The sequence below is a fragment of the Gallus gallus genome, chromosome 1, assembly GCF_016699485.2.
Source record: "Gallus gallus isolate bGalGal1 chromosome 1, bGalGal1.mat.broiler.GRCg7b, whole genome shotgun sequence".
Classification (NCBI taxonomy): Eukaryota; Metazoa; Chordata; class Aves; order Galliformes; family Phasianidae; genus Gallus; species Gallus gallus.
This window is the reverse complement of record NC_052532.1, coordinates 105,345,287-105,365,331: the sequence shown is the minus strand read 5'-3', so window position 1 is coordinate 105,365,331 and position 20,045 is coordinate 105,345,287. Positions and strand designations below refer to the sequence as shown.

At 42.9% G+C, this 20,045-nt stretch overlaps 1 protein-coding gene across 2 annotated transcripts; it reads right to left on the bottom strand.

The window, feature by feature from the left end:
* Positions 1-8,772: 8,772 nt before the first annotated feature.
* On the bottom strand, positions 8,773-19,651 carry IL10RB (interleukin 10 receptor subunit beta). Of its 2 annotated transcripts, NM_001396410.1 has the most exon segments (8): positions 8,773-9,804; positions 9,806-9,842; positions 11,413-11,570; positions 13,029-13,179; positions 14,990-15,156; positions 17,283-17,449; positions 18,260-18,383; positions 19,513-19,651. In NM_001396410.1, coding segments are annotated over 8 exon segments (1,056 nt in total). In that variant the 5' UTR covers positions 19,562-19,651; the 3' UTR covers positions 8,773-9,601.
* Between the last annotated feature and the right edge of the window lie 394 nt (positions 19,652-20,045).

Genomic DNA, 20,045 nt, shown 5'->3' with positions numbered 1-20,045 from the left:
GCACGCGGCCTGCTCTGGCTGCAAAGATGGAGGCGGCGCCGTGTGGGTGTGTTCTAAGGTTTGGGTGGCCGCGGGGGCCGTTCAGGCAGCTCACGCAAAAAGGAGCTCTCGCGACACGGTGCCTGCTGCTGCTTACTGAGAGAGAAAATCCAGGGAACCTCAAGATGCATTGTGTCACATACAGAGAGGGAAACCAATCCCTTATTCAACAGTTAGGGCTGCTGTTTCATAGAATCACAGAATCATTAAGGTTGGAAAAGACCACTGAGACCACTCAGTCCAACCGTCAGCCCACCCCCACCACGCCCACTGCCCGCGTCCCTCAGTGCCACATCCACACGGCTCTTCAACACCTCAGGGACGGTGACTGCACCACCTCCCTGGGCAGCCTGTGCCACTGCCCCACTGCTCTTGCTGAGAAGAAATTCTTCCTAATATCCAACCTGAACCTCCCCTGGCGCAACTTGGGGCCATTCGCTATCGTCCTATCACTGTTACACGAGAAAAGACCCCCACCTCACCATGACCTCCTTTCAGGTGGTGGTACAGAGTGATGATGGCTCATCCAAGCCTCCTGCCCTCCAGACTGAACAATCCCAGCTCCCTCAGCCGCTCCCCATCAGACCTGTGCTCCAGACCCCTCACAGCTCCATTGCTCTTCTCTGGACATTCTCCAGGGCCTCCATGTCTTTCTTGCAGTGAGCAGCCCCAAAATTGAACACAGCACTCAGGGTGTGGCCACACCAAGGCCTAGTACGGAGGGACAATAACCTCTCTGGTCCTGCTGGCTGCACTGTTCCTGATACAAGCCAGGATGCCAAGCCTATCCCAGTCCTTGAGCACTTGGATGTGACAGTGAGTCTGTGTAAGAGGAGCTTGGACCCAGCTCGCTCTTGTTGCAGGCAGAAGTTCAAGTTCCATAACTAAAGAGCTCATCTTCTCTTTCTCTGTTTTATGTTTTTCATGAGATCACCCCACTGCGGTGCGTGGGAAGGTAGAACTGGAATTTTACTTGCACTTGCTTTCACAGCAACAGACTCTGTGGTCTGTGACACAGGTCATCATAGCATTGTATTTGATGACGAGGAGTCGAAACTCCAGTAAGCAGAGTTCTGTGTCTTCTCTATCTTACGTGCTTTAAGCATTAAGTTATTTGTTGCTTAAGGAAATGACAGTGCTTCCAGCCAGACCTGTGGATAAAAGTGTTCCTAGTTGTTCTTGATACATTTTCTGCTATGGGATGCTACATGTACTCAGAGCATACCTAATCAGCCTAAGCTTCCAATGCCGTGGAAGAAACTACCCTACAGTCATGAAGTGGCTTGAATTGGAAGGGAGCTCAAACCCCAGCCACCCCAACCCGTGCCATGGGCAGCGCTGCAGCTCAGGCTGCTCAGGGCCCCATCCAACCTGGCCTTGAGCACCTCCAGGGATGGAGCACCACAGCTTCTCTGGGCAGCTGTGCCAGCTGTGTATAAATGTAGCTTTGTTCTTTTCGGCCTGTAGCTTTTAAGAAATACTTAAGGATTGTTGAAGGGCAAAATACAAAAATCTTTGCTTTTCCAAGCTGGTGAGCAACATGTAACCACAATGTCAGTTTTGCTTGTTCATCTGCCACTACTGCTGTTATTTAACTGACATTAAGAATGCTTCTTTTATAGAATTACAGTACAAGTCCTGTTAAATGCAGATTTGAATGATGGGGGCCAAGAAACATTAGTAGGCACCCTTCTGATCGACTACTGAAGACATAAACCAGTGACACAACTTCAGAAGATGTATGTGCCAGTGTAGTGCCACCTGGGAGACGGTCATTAACTATACTGCAGAGAGATGCCTGTATCTCAGTCATATTCTAAGTGTTCCCAGGAAGGTGAATGAAAGTGAGATACTATGAAATCAGTGTTGTCAGAAATATCAAAACTAGACTAATAATAAAAACTAACTGTGCTTGTGAAGTCTAGATGCTATTGATCCCTGTAAATCACAGAATCATAGAATCAAAGAATCACAGAACGGCTTGAGTTGGAAGGGCCCTTGCAGACCATCCAGTTCCAACTGCCTGCTGTGGGCAAGGCTGCTATCCACTAGGTCATTGAATGAACGTATAGCATTAGCCAGCTTGAGGATGTATAAGCTGCAAACCTGTACTATCAAAAAAGACTGATAATTAAGAGGAGGCTGATACAACTACAGTGAGGATTTATAAGATGTTGTGAATAACCATGCTGGTTGGAACACACAGTGTCTAATATTAATTTATTTTTGATCGATAAATATGCAATGCAACAAACACATAATGCAGAAGTGTATTTATTGTGTAGCAGAACTGAGTGATTAACAGAATTGTTAGGCTATTAAGTACCATTCTGTAGGAGCCATCACGGTCATCGTAAGGCGTGGTGAACAGGTAATCAGTGAGGAGAAACAGTGTTGTAATGAAAGTAACAGAGTAGGACATGATCTATCAAATATCATCAGCTTCACCACAATTTTCCGTGTAATTTTGTGTAAACAGGTGTCCTTTCAGACAAGGGCTATTTATCCTTTTCATGTAGCTGAAGAAGAAGAAATCAGTGGAAGACAGCTACCATCTGATGGGGTCAGACCGAGCCAGCCCCAGACAGCTCCTCCGTGCCATGAGGTGGGTGTTACTGCATAGAAACAGCAGCCTTGACCACAGGGGTTGCTCAACTCTTCCAGGAGTGCTGATTTTACTGTATGCGTGCAGATCATTTGTGCAACGTGGGCACACGAGGTTCAGTGTTTAGTGAAAATGCCATCTTTTCTGACACACATGGACTTACGGAAAGAGTTATACAGACATCTATTTTTCTTTTGTGCCTACTGCCCGTTGCCGCACAGATCTGAGCAACACCTGCAGGCGGGTGCTGTCAGAATGGTTCATGCAGCTTCTTGCAGCTTCCTGCACATCCAAACACACTTGAAACCGATGTAGGCTATGGTCTCTTGTGGCTGATGAGAGGAGGGCTTTGGACAAAGGAACACTTTGTTGGCTGAGAGAATGTGACTGCCAGCTCTTGGCTAGCACAGTCACAAAGTGCTAATGTTAACAGATATATTTAGCACACTTTCTTTTCTTTCAGTCTTAGAGGAAATCTGTGCCCTTTAAAGTTATGAGCTGGCTGCAAGAATTATGCAAGATGTGTTCTTGCGGGATGTTGAGCATTCCTGTACTAAAATGATGAGGCTGGCTAAAAGCATCCATAAAGCAGAGCTATTTAGGTCTGCTCAGCTGTGGAAGCCTTACCACAAAAAAAAAAAAAAAAAAAAAAAACAACCACATTTCCTTCTGCAATCAACAGTGGCTTGACAGACAGGTTATGATCTAGCCTGTAGGAGATGAGTGCATGGATATCACGGGTTTCTTAGGATAATATATTGTTTGCAGATCATTTCTGACCTGGACCCAGATTTACCCTTTTGACGATTAGCTATCTTGTGTGAAGACAGTTTATAGGAAACCATTTTTATGGTGCCTTAGTTCTATCAGTCACATTTCACAGTAACCACCTTGCAGTCAAAGATCATAAAATGAATCACAGCCAACTCACTAGTTTCTTACTGTTGGAAACATTCAGTAATCTAATATAAAAGACACAACATTCATGGAAACAGAAACTGGTGTTGATAAAATCTGTTCTGTGAGAAGCTCTATCTCCAGTACTCAGGCAGCCAAACAGAAGGGAAGACAATGAATGTTTGCTCCTGTGGTCATGCATGTCAGTCCTAAAATGCATGCGCTATGGAGGAAACCAAGCCAGGCAGGCTCCACTGAATTTATTTCTGTTGGCTGACAGGCAAAGGAGAAATCATTCCCTTGTTTCTTCTCATGTCGGGTCTGGGACAGGATAAAAGAAGCAAATACAGCATTTCATCTTGCTTGAATAGTGTAGAAACATGAGATAAGGAAGGGGAGGACTTAGGAAGCCAGCTGCACGTTGTACAGCCCTGGGGCAGGCTCTTTTGTATCTATCCCTTTCTCAATGGACTTTTGCTTTTAGAGTCAGGTTTTCTGCAGTATCTCCCATCCTTTTTCTGTTCTCAGCGTTAGAAATATTTTCCTCTTATCTGTCTTGTTTCAGTCTTGTAACTGTCCTCATGTTTGTCATGGATGTAGAGAAGTGATTATTCATTTCCTGTTTTCAAAAGTCTCTCACATATTTGAAGACTGTCTTTGTCAGCATCAGCCTTCTTTTTATCAGACCACCATTGTGCTGGCTCTTTTCCCCATCCTTCACAGAGCATGCTTTTGTCCTCCTCCTGATTTTTCCCAGCTCTGGATATAGCTCTCCAGCTCTTACCGGTACTAGATAGTGGGGAAGATTGTCTCACACATTATGTGTACTGATCTGTGGTCTGTACATTCTGTGTGGCATTTGCTTCTTTCGCAACAGTGAAATGTTGACTCATTTGTAGCCTGACCCAATATAAACCCTGTTTTCGTCTTCTTCTACCTAAACTAATTTTCCTTGTCTGTGACAGCATCTTGTAAGACGTGGAAAATCTTACTGAAGTCAGAATACTACCTACTGCTTCTGCCTTGTGCAGAAGTTCGCTGATGTTCACTGAAAGGAATTCAGTCATTTTCTTTTTGTCAGTGCTTTGATATTCTGCAGCTGAATGCTAGTTTCTCTACATCATTTTGAAAGCTAAAAACATTATGAGTGAAGTACACACTCAAAAATCCTGCCTGCTCCCTTCCCAGCACAGTGCTCACACATTTGGGTCCTATTTCTACATTTCTTGAAGAAAGTGTAGTTGGTAGTACTGTGCTTGCATTAAATCCTTGATCATCCCCCACGAAAGTAGACTTTTTACCCCCTTCCAGACAGTGGTATGAATTATAGCAGGGCTATAGTTAAGAGATTTTTCACGAGTAAACTTTTCACAAATTCTATCTATGTGATGCAAGTTCTTCCATCACATGTCACCAGCAACTCGCTTTTAGACTTTGCTGTCATTGAGACCTGGATGTTTCACATCAGGAAAAGCTATATAACAGCAGTTCAAACTTTCCAATATATTTCCATATCCCTTCACACTCACGAAGTTGCAGAAAGACCCTTAGGTTCAGCTCTTGCCCTTCTCTTCTGGCCCTCCTCACACACTGAGATCTACAAGGAGAAAGTTGGTTTTGGGGCAGGTGCAATTCTGTGTATTGAAACCGCTGAATATTTTAAGTGCAGGAGAAAGCTCAGGTAAACAAAAACACAGGTATCTGGTCAGAAGAGTGCATTAGACTTTGAAGGGCAAAAGAGTTATGATTTGCAACAACCAGCCTCCAGAATGTGAGAAGTCTGCCGTCAACCTGTTTATTTTAATGGCCTTTGAAGACCTACCAAGCATCTTCTCAACACCTAGCCATAATATTTCTCCAATTTCCTTCTTTATAGATAATATTTCATAACGATCAACAAGTTGTGCTTGATTAGGATGAGATTCGGAGCCTCATTGTATCAACAGTTACATCAGCATATCTGAAAATCTAACCCACATGCAAAGCTCCAGCTGTGATTTACATGGTGTTGGTAGCTATGTTAGCCAAACAGATCTGTAAAGAAAGCCCCTGTTTGGAGAACCAGCAGTCTGGTTTTACAAAGTGCAATGTAAACAACAGGAGCTGGAAGAAGGGAGTAGAAATGAGAGATGATACGTGAGTTACACGATGTCTGTCAATGGGAAGATGGAAGAGCTGAGGTGTTAAACAGCCTTTGGTCTGGTGCTTTTGCCAGTGTGCAGTCCTAGCACCAGTGAATTCACATCAATGCTGCTGGAGTCAGGGCTTCTTCTGTAAGGCTTCCCCAGCGTTATCTCATTTTTCCTTTTGAATTCATTATCTTCCTGTACCCTCGGCCTTTTACAGTAATTACTGGAAAGCACTGATATTAACTCAAGGGAATACAAGGGAAAAATAGGAAAAGGTACAAGTGAGTAACTTCCAGTGTACTGACACACCTGTTGGTTTTTCAGAGTGCTTTCTGTACAGGCTGTACAAGAAATAGCTATTTTCACCTTTCTTTCTCGTGACAGTGCAATATCAAGGGAAGGAGCCTTGGCTTGCACAGATACTCCACACCACTTACTCAATAACATGATTAACAGTAAACTGAATGTGCTTAGTAACATTATTTCCCGTACCACCTCAGAAAAAAAGAAGATTAACTTAGTACCACAAATTCTTATACTTAATTTCTCGTTAAGAGGCTATTTAAAACCTTTTCCTGGTCGATGTAGATTTAAAGCTTCTGAAAGCCTTTCCAGCAGTACTGTTCAGCAGGAGTCTCTCTGGCCAGGCAGCACACGTGGATTTGCACTCCCCAGCCAGCCTGCCTTTGCTGCTGCCTGAGGAACCTGAAAGGGGAGAAAGTCCTGAAGCTACCAACACAGAGAAAGAAAATGAACCATGGCTGATCTCATCCATCATCCCTTGCTTGGTCTGGGTTTGGTTCTGCTGTTCCCTTTTTCCTTGTTGCTCTTTTCTGTGATCAGTCTTGTTCACCACAAGCTCTCCTTCTGTTTTCCCCACTTTTCCATTCCTTAGTCATCCTGCTCTTCCTATTTTTTTTTTAATTATTTCCCTCTCTCCAAAGTAGTCTGTTCTACTTTGTCAAAATCCTGGCAGACTTAACAGCAAGCTCCTTACCTTGCACTTTAAATCATAAACACCTAAATTAGAAGTTCAGCTATTTTACTGTTTCGCTTTCATCATACTCACCACAAGCTAAGCTAATTTAAATTGTTGGTCTCTGAAGAGGCCCTGAGGGCTCTTCCAGAGAAGGATCTCATGCTATTGCCTTCCAAAGGAGCTACTGACGTAGAGGAACTTGAGGATTGGCCTTACGAGACAAGGCCCAGAGTTTCCAGATACACCGCCCCTTGTCAGTTTGCCCTTTAGTCTAATTGTGACTGGGCCTTAGCTGGAACAGCCTGCCATCGCCCAGAAAAGCTGCTTAGGAAAGCGTGAGTGAAAGCTGGAGGCATGAATGGCTTAGGTTGGCTTTAGCCAGGATAGTTATAAATGAGGTGAACAAACATGTCAGAGGTGAGAAGTCAGAAGTAAAAAATGAGCTGGGCTTTCCCTTTTTGTAGTGCTGTGAATTCTCCACATCCTGCTTGCACAGCTCTGTATTTGTCCTTTATATCGCGTGGCTGAAATGTAACAAAAATGTCCTTTGCTGTACACAGGAAGAACGTGGTTTGCCCCAGCAGATTCCTTGACTTGTTATCTGCGTTACCTGCTGGAGCTGCACTTGTGAACACTCCACCTTTATCACGGGTGAATTCTCAATGAGCGCTGTGTGTGGGAGCTGTGAAGTACCAATTATCACAGCCTTTTTAGCCATAAACCCCCGTATGGCGTCAGAAGAGTCCAATTTAGCAAAGAAACTAGAAGTCACCCAAGGACTTTCTGGAAATGCCCATGAACCACAAAGATGTAGAGTTGAGGAATTCATTCCTACTGCATGCTAACCAGGGTGCAGCAGGACTACAGATATACTTTTCATTTTGGAGTTAATCACATAAATGATTTTGATGGTGACACAGACAGCGAGTGAAAGGCAGTCCCACAGGAACTTGCAGCAGCTGTTTCTTTGAGGACAGCATGTTCCATATCAAAGCAAAGTTAACCAAGGTTGTCAAGACAAATGCTTCCTTTCTCTGCTTTGAATCTGTTGAAAGAGGAACAATCCCTCTCCTCTCCTTGTGATACAACAACTGGTGTCAGCAGAAACACAAGGGGAAAAACTTCCTCTTTTTAAATGGGGAAAGCCAAACTCTCAAGACTTCAGAGACAACGTTCTTGAACAGATTCTTGCTGCCTTAATCTAAAGAGACTGTATTTCCGAATAGCCAAGGTTTTTATTTTTAAATTGGGCTTGCCAATGAATCTGTGATCAAGTGGCAGAGCACTGTGATCAAGTGGCAGAGCACTGTGATCAAGTGGCAGAGCACAGTGCCTTATTTGTGCCCTCATCATAATTGTTTGTTTCCAGCCACTGCTGATAGACAGCAACTTTGTGTTCTTCCATGAAAATCAGCAGTCAGAGAGACAAAGGGCCTTCCCTAACAGCCTGAGCAAAGGGCAGGGAAACGTCAGCCTTCCTCTGACATCAGCTGGCCAGCCCACTACTGGCATATGCTTTGGTCCTAAGAGCTACACTATGTCATTTTTGCTTTTGAGAAAGCTTAAAAAAAACCAAAACAACCCAACAACGTACAGAAGTTGAAGAAGCTGCTAATATGGAAGGAGGAATAGGAAACAGCTGCATTTTTATGGTGGAGAGGAGTGCCAGGTGTGCCACACAAAATGTCTGAAAAAAACATGGTGAAAATGCTTCCTCAGATTCCCATATCCCAGATGGTTCATTAAAACAACAGATGATGCAAATTAGGAAGTTACAGGAAAAGCTGACCCAAACTACATGTAACTACCCTGTCCAAAGAATCAGCGCCTGTTCTCATGGTTCTTTCTGCAACAGTTCCTGCAATGCGCGCCAACAAACCTCAAGACTGTAACCCCAAATATTGTAATTTCCGCATGAAGTTACACAATTTCATTTGTAACAAGTCGCTTCTGCTGGCTGCATTTTTCATTGTCAGCTGAATGCAGTTAATACTTACACACAAAAACAACTGCATCACTCAAAGGGTTAGAGCACAGTGCAAAGGTCACCCTTGATCATACCGTGATAGTGGTGTGGACATAACCTTGGCACAAATGAACAGGTCTATAGATACCAGGTAGCATTATGTAGCACGTCACAACCAGCTGGGTTTAATTTTTATTTTTAACTGAGAATATGTACCAGTGGGTAAATAAAACGAACTTTTAAATCTCTCTTTAACTGTAAAGTTTTCATAGAGTTCAGTTGACTCTGGACGAGGTAGGCAAACTTCAGAAAGCACCGGAAACTGCAGGGCAGTTCCATGCAGTTTTCCTGCAGGAAACAGGCAGGGCTCAGGGGGCTGAGCAACACCAGAACACAGAAGGCTTCCTGGCGGCGCGCTGCTACGTTCCTGTTATCCTTAGCAAGGATGAATAAGGCCTTGCAATGCAAATCACACCAAATATTCACGTCTGGTTTATTATGATGGTACATAACTCACTGTGAATACCTCCAGAGTTTTGCATCAGGTTAAAAAAAAAAAAAAAGAACAAAAACAATGAGAAGATTACTTTGCTATGGATATCTTGAATAAACACACTTCCTCATTATAAAAATAAGTCTGGTTGGCTCTTTCTTTGCAAAATGTAATCTTGCTGTAAAAACTTTATACAGCATGCCATTGTGACTAGCTGTTGCAATAAATAGTGCATCCAAGTTAAATTACCCAGTATCACATTTCTGATATTTGCTTTTTAAATTAATGGCGTAATATAGCCGGAGTACTGCTACAGCTTGTCAGTGAGCCACTAAAAACAGTGGCAAAAACTTACCTATCATTTAGTTTCATAGCAATCATCAAGTGTCTTGGACTTTAAAAAACAACGTCAGAAGTCTGCGCTCAGAGTTTCAAGTATGAATTTCCCTAAGAACGTAGCGCTAGGAGAAACTTGACAGCCTTTGCTTTTCTTTCAACCTGACTGAAGTGTGAGGAGTGTTTGGTCCCTTTCCAAAGGTGGTAGTATTTCTGAATCGGAAATTTCTTGTTTAGAGTCCTGATGGTGCTCTGCTGTTCCGCTGGCCTCTTCCACAGTCTCATCCCTTTGACTTTTAGGTTCTTCTGAAATGACAGTGAGCCAGTCGTGAAAATGATGCTCTTCTTGTGGAACTGGAGAAAAAAAACTGTGAACCACTAGGAGGCTTGCTCAAAAACTGTGAAAGAAAGAGGAAACGAGAGGTAAGCTGCACCAGCAATCCCATCCTGCTTGCTTAGAAATATGTTTTACGTTGTTTTCCACACAAGCTGGCTTTCTTAGAAGAAATCTTTTAGAGTGATGACAACAGAGTAACCTCTTTCCCCCTTGCAAACCAGAAGCGTCTTTATCTATAAGAACCAACCCCAGGGCAAGCAACTTCTATGGAACATAAACTTGCTTTCTTTATAAACCAACCTCCTAGGTTTTGTTTAGGAAGAAAAACGATAATGACTTGGCTGCAAGTGAAGGAGTCCACAGAGAGATTTATAGAATAGCTTCAAGAGATGCGAATCATCTGAACCATCTCAGAGAGATGTTAGCTTGATACACTGAACAGTGCTGCTTTAAATGTCAATATAAAACATAACTATTCGGTAAAGGATAAGGAGGGAAATCTACAGAGCTACGCCTTCACAGCAGCTGAGCTCCAGGTTCAGCAACTGCTGAGTGATGAGCATATGCTTAACTTACAGTACAAGGTGATTACTAAGCCCGCTACAAAGCTTTGGAGTTCTAAATCCTGAAGGAGGCAAAATGGAAGGCTGAAGAAAAACTTCAGGAAATTTAGAGCTGTATAAATTAGCAACTTTAGCACATATAACATTTTGCATAACCGTGTTCCTTAGAAGAGATTCTGATATAGCCTAATTGCTTTAAGGTTGCTGCACGGGTAACAAGGTCGGTGCTATTCCCCAGAAGCAATGGCTTATTTCGTCCCGAGTCTTCAGATTTCACTAAATTCTTTGCTTAAGTTGAATTTTCGTATATTTGTGGAAGAACCATTTCAGAACAGGTGTACAATCTGAAGTGCAAAATGAGCTAGTGGAGACAGATCTTAGCTGCTCGCCATCTTAAAAGGGGAACCATGGGTTAACACCTGCTATTCTCTGACTTCAAAATGCAAGATAAGTTCTTGTTTCTAAGCCATAGAAAGCCTCATGTTACAAATTATGTACTTGCTGTAGGAATAAAAGCCTATGCCAAGTTTTTTAATTGTCCAACTTTTAAGTATTTTGGACTATTCTGTTGCAGAGCAATCCAGAATTACAGCATTTTAAAGTTTATTCTTCAAAAGGAAGTCTGATTTCAACACTGTGCTTATACCTATGCAGAACTCGATGAAGAAAATGAGATAAAGTTAATGCAAAATTTATAACCTTCAAGTGTCTGAAACTAAACATTAAATGAACCAATTTCCACCACCACGCTCCTGCTGAAAAGTACCTTCTTTTGTCAGCTTTCCCCACCAAAGTTCACAACTTCATCACTTACGCTTAGTTGAATCAATTGTCTTTAGTTCACGTATGGCAGAAGAGCAAGAGCTACCATACACAATAGATATATAGTAGCAGACAACAGAATGGGTTCTTCAGAGCACCTACCATACAAGCCTCCCAGATGGCTGACAACCAAGAGCAAAGGAAGAATGCAAAACATAATGAAAAGGTTTGGCCGCAGAGAAGCTTTGAGAAGCAGACAGTTGTACCGAAAAGGCCGATTTTAATTGTGTTAGGGAGGGAACAAACCTCTTTCAAGTGTTGTGGGAAAATATATGAAGGGAAGAAAACATGCTTGGTGAATCGGTACAGATACCAAAAGGAAAAGAAACAAACAGGAACGGATATTATGACAGCCAGCATTGATCCTAGAAGAACAGTCACAACTATCCACACAGGAGTTACACCTGCAAAGAGACAAAGAAAAAACACGTTAAAACTCCAATTATGAATTCTATACATACTTTTCAAATAATCACTTTCCCAATGGAATTATAAACAAACAACCTGTCAGGATTACAAAACTGTAACTGCAAACATGAGTCTTCTTATTCCAGATGTAAAATACATCTTAGCTCTTATGTTTTCAGTCTTAATAGGCTGAGAAGGTTCTCAGTAAAGTACATATAAAACTATTAGATTTAGAAGTTCACAGTTACACTGCCACGTGATTCTGCATGCAACACTAAGCAAAAGACAAATGTAATCATCCACGGGATGATATGTAAAAAGAAAGCTCTTGTATTACATTTCTTGGTGTTTCTGGGGTGTAGGAGTTGATACATGATACTGCCAGAGCATAGGGTTTCATTTTTCTCTTAAGGATACGTGTAACAATGGCAGCAAAGTAAAGAAACAGGACAAAAGTCTGTAGATTTCCAAAATACTGAGACCCTGAGAAAATTCGTGTCCATTTACAGATTTCACAACAGGTGATGGGAACAACGTAGGCATGCAACACTGAAAATATTTTACATCACGATTGCTAAGTGCTGCTTTAACCACAGATGAACAAGAAATAGCACCGCCTAAACCCACCCGCAATTCAACTGCAGTGCAGGTAGATAACATGCAGATAGGAAAAAAAGTTAGGAAATTTTTAAGAGGAACAGGTTAGCTTCCTGAAGATGGCTTTCTCTCCTCATTAACTTGTGTCTCTGACTGAAGAGAAGGTGCAAGTTACCTGAAGTACACCTTACGTCTACGAAAAAGACATTGTGTAGTGTTCTCTCTTTTAACTGATCTTTTATCCTGAATCTCCCTGCTGAGATGGCAGGGTCCAACAATACGGATTGCTGGACTCCACGGGCAGCAGCTAAGGCAGCATGGCTGGAAATGAATGTGTTTTTAGTGCCTAACTGCCTTAACAATGAAAAGCAATTTGTTTTTATCATCAATCAATAACTACTGTGCTTTACACAGAAAAAAGCACTGTGGTCTCACGGCAGACATTGGCAACAGCGTCACAAATGGAGCAGACTGCAATTTGGAGTCCAATTCCTTTCTCAGATTTATGGAACAAAAGCTTTTGCACAACAGCGAGTACAGCTAACAGTAACTGGAATTCAGAAACACAACGGTGATCAGTGAAGGGCCTGTACTTCATTTAACTTTATTTTCAAAGTCTGTGCAATGCAGAGGCCTCTGCAGTGAAGTGATTGTGATCAGAGCCATATTGGTCGTAGCTTTCAGTTAGTTTCTAACCCCTCAATTCCAAAGGTGCACACGTCACCAAATAGTACTAAACTAATCAACACGTCAGTTTTTGGAAGGTTTACACGTTACACTGATTTTCACTGTGGATGCCTTTTGACATTTCCTAATTGAACACCATGTTTATAACATTTTGATGCTCCCAATCTTACCGTTATGGGTGGTCTGCTCACAAAGCTCTTGACTCCGTTCTCCTGTTTTGTTCCACTCAGGAATAACCCCTTGAACTTGAATACAGTATATCGTCCACGGCTCCAACTGAGATAATATTTCAGAGTTATGCTTAGTATCTATGTGAATGACCTAATAAAAGAGAAAGATACAAAATAAATGCAAAGCAGGAGTCCAGTGAATGTACAAAGTAATTAAAATGGCAGTAGGACAAATCCTAGCAGTTACAGCTCCAATGTGAATCAGGCTCTTAAAGGCAGAATGAAACGCATTACCAGTGTCAAATAACTGGTAACTCTTGCTGATTTCATTTCTGGTTGGAGTGCGAGATCACCCATACTACTGCCTTTAGTACACTCATACTACTGCCTCTAGTTGCATTAGTGAAGCTGTGGCCTAAAGAGCCCTACAGAGATGTGATTAACGGGATGCTTGCAGAGAGAAAGAAATGCCTTGCCAGATGAGATCACCTGAGAATGCTGTTACAGACAAACATCACTTAGTTCCAGACAGAGCCAGTAGGATGGAAGATCTAGACAAAATCTAAAAGAGAGAGAAATAAAAAGGATTGTTGAAGAATTAGATGATGGACAACGATGCAATTTGTTCTTTACAGGCATGGATGGTTATGTCTCTTTAGTTACCTGTATGGTCCCTGCAAAATATAGCAATCCCTATGACTTGGCTCATTATGGAATAAAAACAGACTCTTAGGGCTGAGAAGACTTTCTAGCAAGTTTTCAAGATTTTGAGCAAGCCTCCTCTTCAGAAGAAGAGCCTGTGAAATTACAGTCTGCTCTTTTGCCTCTTTGATCCTGATGAGAAATTTCTCAGACAGAACACTGAAGTGTTACAAGCACAGATTCTAACTGAAGTTCCCACCTTCTTTGGTAAACGGCTTAAGTTTGTGGCCCATATGCAAAACCACCTTTGCTTCTTGTAATTGGGGAACTGAAAAGCAGTATATTGTATGGGAACTAATGATCCTTCATTTTCTGGAATTGAATGCCAAGGAGTTTTGTAGAGTAACAAACACATATTGGAATTATATGTAATGGAGTCCTATTAAGTGAAAATTGTAGTGATGTACAAAGACCTTCCAGTAAAGTGCTTCCTTCTTTTCCTGTAATGAAATTTATGACCCTAAATAATTAATAAATCACTTATGATCTTTCACCAGGCATTCTCTAAGGAGAGGCCTAATGAGCTGAGTGACACATCTGCCTGAGGAAAAAGGCTATCCATCAAAGAAAGCAGGCAAATAGAAAGCGACGAGGTGAAAAGGTGATCACAGGAACAGAAGGCCCCAGCCATGGTGTTACTGAAAGCTCAGCGTTCCACAAAGAGCACAAACACTAGAATGACACGAGATTTGAATCTAAGTCAGCTTATCACCACATTCATAGATAGCACTGATGTCACAGCTTCTATGTTTACCCTTGCCTGTGTGCGTGAAATACATAGACTTGGTGGGAAGACTGCACCACAAATCCAAGCATCCCTTCCTGAGGGAATAAAGTCTTACAGTGTAGCAGTTATTTCTAATTAAAGAAGGAGCAAATCATCTCCGCGATACTGTTTAGCTACACAACTATCTGCCATTTGGGCTGCCCAGAGAGGTGGTGGAGTCACCGAGCCTGGAGGTGTTCAAAGAGTGTTTGGATGCTGTGTTGAGGGACATGGTTTAGCGAGAACCATTGGTGAAGGGCGAATGGTTGGACTGGATGATCCTGTGGGTCTTTTCCAACCTTAGCAATCCTATGATTCTATGATTTTGCTCTGAATACCAGTTGTACTCACTAGGCTTCATTCACTAATTAGTAGTGATATATTTTTATTCCAGTACTGTCATCTTGTTGAAACTTCATATCAACTCAGCATTTTACCATGAAAACTCTACACCAAAGTCACGGAGTGACAACATCCTGGAGGCAGAAGTTACCTTTTTGTTGCTGCCTTTCTTCCAGTACAGTATTCGGTAAATCCACGAGCCGTAATATTGCTTCAGAGACCACTTGTCATGCTCACGGTCAGCAGCCGGGCCTGTGAAGTCCACGTGCAGAGTCCCTGACTCAGACTTCACATTCACACTGGGTGGCCCAATGACCGCTGCATGGAAGAGACGAAAGAGCAGAATTCAGTTTTATGTTGTTTTCATGTTGGATTTTTACATAACCTGTCACACTTCACGCTTTAAATCTTTTTCTGTATTAGAAGAAAGTAATTTTCTGTCCTGAGTCAGGCATAAATAAACCCGTTCCTAATAGAAAGGCTCTTCAAAGAGATTTGTTTTTGCAGATCATATACTCAATTCACTCAGTTCTCTTTTTCCAGCTGTGGGCACCCCTTGGGGAGGAAGGACTATTTCCATGGGTTATTACTCACTTCTCCTCCTGAGCTGCACTGTTGCAACATCTGTTATCTGAGGAGACCTTGCAGTGAAGCATCTCAATGTTTCTTTCACTGTCATTGTTTTGACAAACTGAAACACTTTAATTACTTCTGCGTGTCTCGAGTGAGCTTCTTAGGTTAAATACTGTATTCCTGTGCTTTGAAAATAGCTTGTCTTTATCATGTTTTTGTGCCACTACCTAATTTCGTGAGTAGCTTAGTTGTCAACTGCATTGTATGCTGTGAGCTCTCCATTAAAGCCTCCCCTAACTCCAGCAGCACAGCTCTGCCTTAGCTGCCTGTAATAAAGTTTGACCTGCCTACAGGCTCTGGGCAGCCTGGTCTAGTGGTTGGTGACCCTGAACATAGCAGGGTTGAAACTAGATATCATTGTGGTCCTTTTCAACCCAGGCCATTCTATGATACAATCACACTATAAAACGTCTAGGAAAGGAAAAGCTCAATATACAGATAATTTTGCATTAAGAGATATGTGTTTAATTAAAACAAAACACTTTTTTCTTTTCTGAGCCATAGACTCATGCAATGCTCATTAATTTGTTTGCTTTTGAACTTGTGAAAAATAACGTGAGGAAGGTCTCAGTTAGTCTCACTTTCTTAAGCTGTTCCTACAGTGAAGCATGGAACTTCTTTTAGAATAAAATAAAATATACACCACCAGAAATGGTAACACAGAGAGGCATTTCAGGTGTTTTTATCACAGTGCCTTGCTCAGATCAGCTATAACCACCTTAAAAATCTCCATGCCTTCTGCAGAGGTTTGGCCCAGGTCCTTCCTTCCAGGTGGTTTTATACCCAGATTTTCTCAATTCAGGCATAAGCTGCCTCTCTAAAGCCAAGCCTGCACTGAAGACTACATTTTCTTTCAAACATATGTCAAACTACATCTTTGTTAATGCTTTCCATGATTGCTCTCCGCTCTGATAACCCATTCATACTTTTTGTATTACCTTTTCTTTTGGCTGTAATTTACACTTGCCATACGTGTCCAATCTGCTAGTTTTATGTTGTTTCTTTTTTTTGTTGCCCCCTTAATGTTATGCTTATATATAAATGTACGTATATATATTTATAAAAAGAAGTTTTGTTACTTCTATACATCATCTATATTACATATTTTATGTGTGGCCCACAACAATTGCTCTTCACTCAGTGCAGCCCAGGCAAGCTAAAAGGTTGGACACCCACATTAATTTGCAATGTTGTATTTTGTTTATTGTGCTATGTTCCAGCACTTCAGTTCTGGGCAGATTAAGTTACATCAACATTATGCTTCTGGAGAGATAACTAATAGAAACGTTTAGAAAAACAAGGCTGTGAGATTACTCTGAAATCCAAGGAAGAGAATGCTGAAATTCAAGCAAATGAAGACTGAGCAAGAATGAAAGGATTTTAAGAAGTATTTCTCAAAGATGAGATTTGGTATTAAGAGCTGTGAGGAAAAAATGTCTTGGGTAACATCAATTACATGGTCTAAAATAAGTTGATTTTGCTCATGAGCAGAGGAAGAACGTAAGAAATAAAGGGTTCTCATTGGTAAAACCCACTCCCCCATTCCAATGCTCAGATGAGAGATTCATGATTACAGCTGGACTAAGTGACAGTTCTTTACCATGCAAGTGGTGAGATGCTGGCACAGGCTGCCCAGAGAGGCTGTGGATGCCCCATCCCTGGAGGTGTTCAAGGCCAGGTTGGATGGGGCCCTGGGCAGCCTACTCTAGTAAATGGGGAGGTTGGTGGCCCTGCCTATGGCAGGGGGGGGGTTGGAGCTTCATGGTCCTTGAGCAGACAACGTTTTCATGGCAGATTAAAGGAAGGCTTACTGTCAGCCATTGGCTTAAACCTGACAACCGCCCAGTCCGAGTGCTCATCTTCCCACTCCGTCCTGACCCGTAGCACGTAGGCTCCATAAACAGACAGAGAAGAGACGTCGCACTCTGTGACATTCAAGTTGGTTGTCACATTGTTAAAGTTCTGCTTAGGGAAAATGCTATAAGGAAGAAGAAGGAGAAAAAAGAAAAGTAAATGATGGGTAAATTATAAAATGGACAAAATATCTTTCCTGTCAGTGAATTGGGACAGTGGCATATCTGCTTCTTAATACACCCAGTTATGACTCACAGACAAGGAAAGGTGGATCAAGTTAGATTATTTCTAGCATATACATACACATTAAGCACTTTATATGTACATATACATTCATGACAGTCATGGAGATTAAAATTATGAGTCAGAAAATAGAATCTCTTTTCTTGGCAGTGTTTACAAAGATGTGATTCAATGGACACAAGGCGTTAGACCTGACTGCAAATATTGGACAGTACCTCTGTGTGTGCCTTTGCTCTCCAACTGATTTTGCTGGACCCCTCAGACATGTGTCTAAGAGAGAGCTGGGGAAACAGAGCCTGAGAGTTGACTGGGGACTGTTTAATAAAAGATTATACTGCTGGGGTGAGAGATCAGAGAAGGTCCTAATGCTCAGAAGGATTACAGCTGTCAAACAACAGGTGATGGCTATGCAGGCAGTGAAAAACACACACAGCTCATAAGAGCCAATTTAAAATGTGTTTCCAGTTCTGCAAAAGTACATACGCATCTCCTTTGGGTGTGAAACGCATAGAAAAAATATCAGCCTTGTTATTCAGCTCAGAAGACGAGCATCTCACAAGCTTAAAAGAAAAGGAGAGCTACCAATTTCCCTATAAAAATGGAAAGAAATCAAACATGCACAGCTGTAAAATGTGGATTTAAAAAAAACCAATATCACAAAAAACAAACCCCCCAACTCTGGCAGACTTACCTTTTGGCCTGGACAGTATAACTTAGGTTGCCTTTGCGAACCCCGGGTGGGTCCCAGAGTAAAACGCTCCGAAAATTTACTGAACTTATCCTTGCATTTCGGGGCTTCGGCACTATTCCAGACACTGTGGGAGCGATCAACCAACAAACATTTTAGTGTGCGTTCCTCCACTGACTTTTCAGTCATCCATAACATAAATACAAATCTCCCTTCCAGTCTCCCTTCCAAACTCAGCCTTTATATTTCCTCAAACAGACTTTAGCATGTGCTAGCTACATTCCAACAACTAATTAACCCCTGATACCTATCATTAATCTCAAGATTGCACAACAAAGACAAATCAGCTGGCATCAATGATTTACAGTAAGCACTGCCTTCACAACAACATACCTTTCCGAGCAATGACTGCTCCTGTTTATGCCTTGTTGCCTATCGAGCTGCCCACACAAGCTTTCCCTGAGACTGCCAACACAACCTGTTTCTCAGCGGTGCTCCTGTAGGACTACGGCTAAATATGGATGTGTGGATGAATTTCTTTTTTTTTTTGCTGAAGGGGAGCACAAACCAGAGATCCAGAAGGGTTTGGGTTGGAGAGGACCTGAAAGCCCACCCACCCCAACCCCTGTTGTGGGCAGGGCTGCCCCCCACCAGCTCAGGCTGCCCAGGGCCCCATCCAACCTGGCCCTGAAAGAAGGAGAGTCTCTCCACACAGAACTAAAAGAATGAAACAGAAACCCTACAGATGTCATCACCGCGTGGAGTAGTACTGACGCTTAAAATGCTTTCTTTTTTTCGTCCCTTTTAACGGTCGCCCTTTGGGAAAAGGGAGATAAATGAGAAGTAGCTCCAGAGGTAAGAGATCTATGAAGTATGCCTTACAGATAAAGATGTTATTAATCGGCATTCTTCATAAGGGACGAGAACAAAACTGAAATTAAGTAAAGGAAGTCCTCAGACGGCACCGGCCACAGTCCATTCCTGCTACGACTTAATAATTTTAAAGCAACCGCTGATACTGAAACGAAATCGAAAAGACCTCGCCCCGCGCCGCAGCACACCTGAGCCTCGTAATCAAGCCTCACCCGACCGCCGCTCCGACACCACACGAGCGGAGCCCAGAGCCGTACGCCCTGCCCCCTCGGGTTACGCGCACCCCGGCTCCCGAGCAGGCCGGGCCCCACTGCAGCGGCCCGGCCCGGGGAACGCCGCCGCCCAGCGCCCCGCTGAGGCGCTTCCCCGCCCTCCGTACTCACCGCACAGCAGCAGGCAGCCCCAGAGGGCGCCCCGCAGGGCGGCTGCCATGGCGGCTCCTTCCCGCCGTCAGCCGCCGCCTCACGGAGCCGGGAGCTGCCCCAGCAGCGGGGCTGCCCCGTAGCCCTTCCCCACTGCCGCGACCGACGGGGCGGAGCGGGGCGGCGTGGGGAAGGCGGAACCGCTGTCCCGAGGGAAATTCCCTCTCAGCTCAGCACGGGTGCTCGAGACGAAACGTAAGCAGCACCTGACGTCCCCCTGACGTCGCTACATGGAGGGGCCAAGTTGGGTGTGTAAGTCTGCAAATAATTAACTTGGCAGGATCCGAGCTGGCAAGTGATTGTACGTGCTTAGTTCTGATCTGAAGAAGTAAATACACAGTGTATTTTAGTAGCACGTTTTTAGAAATACAGCTGTTGAGTTGTTGTATTATGTGATTAGTTCTTGCTTGCAAAACTGTAATGGCTTTTAGATGTTGTGTTATGGACTAGAAAGCATGTTGTAAGGCTATTCTGTTTTAACAGAACTTCAGCAA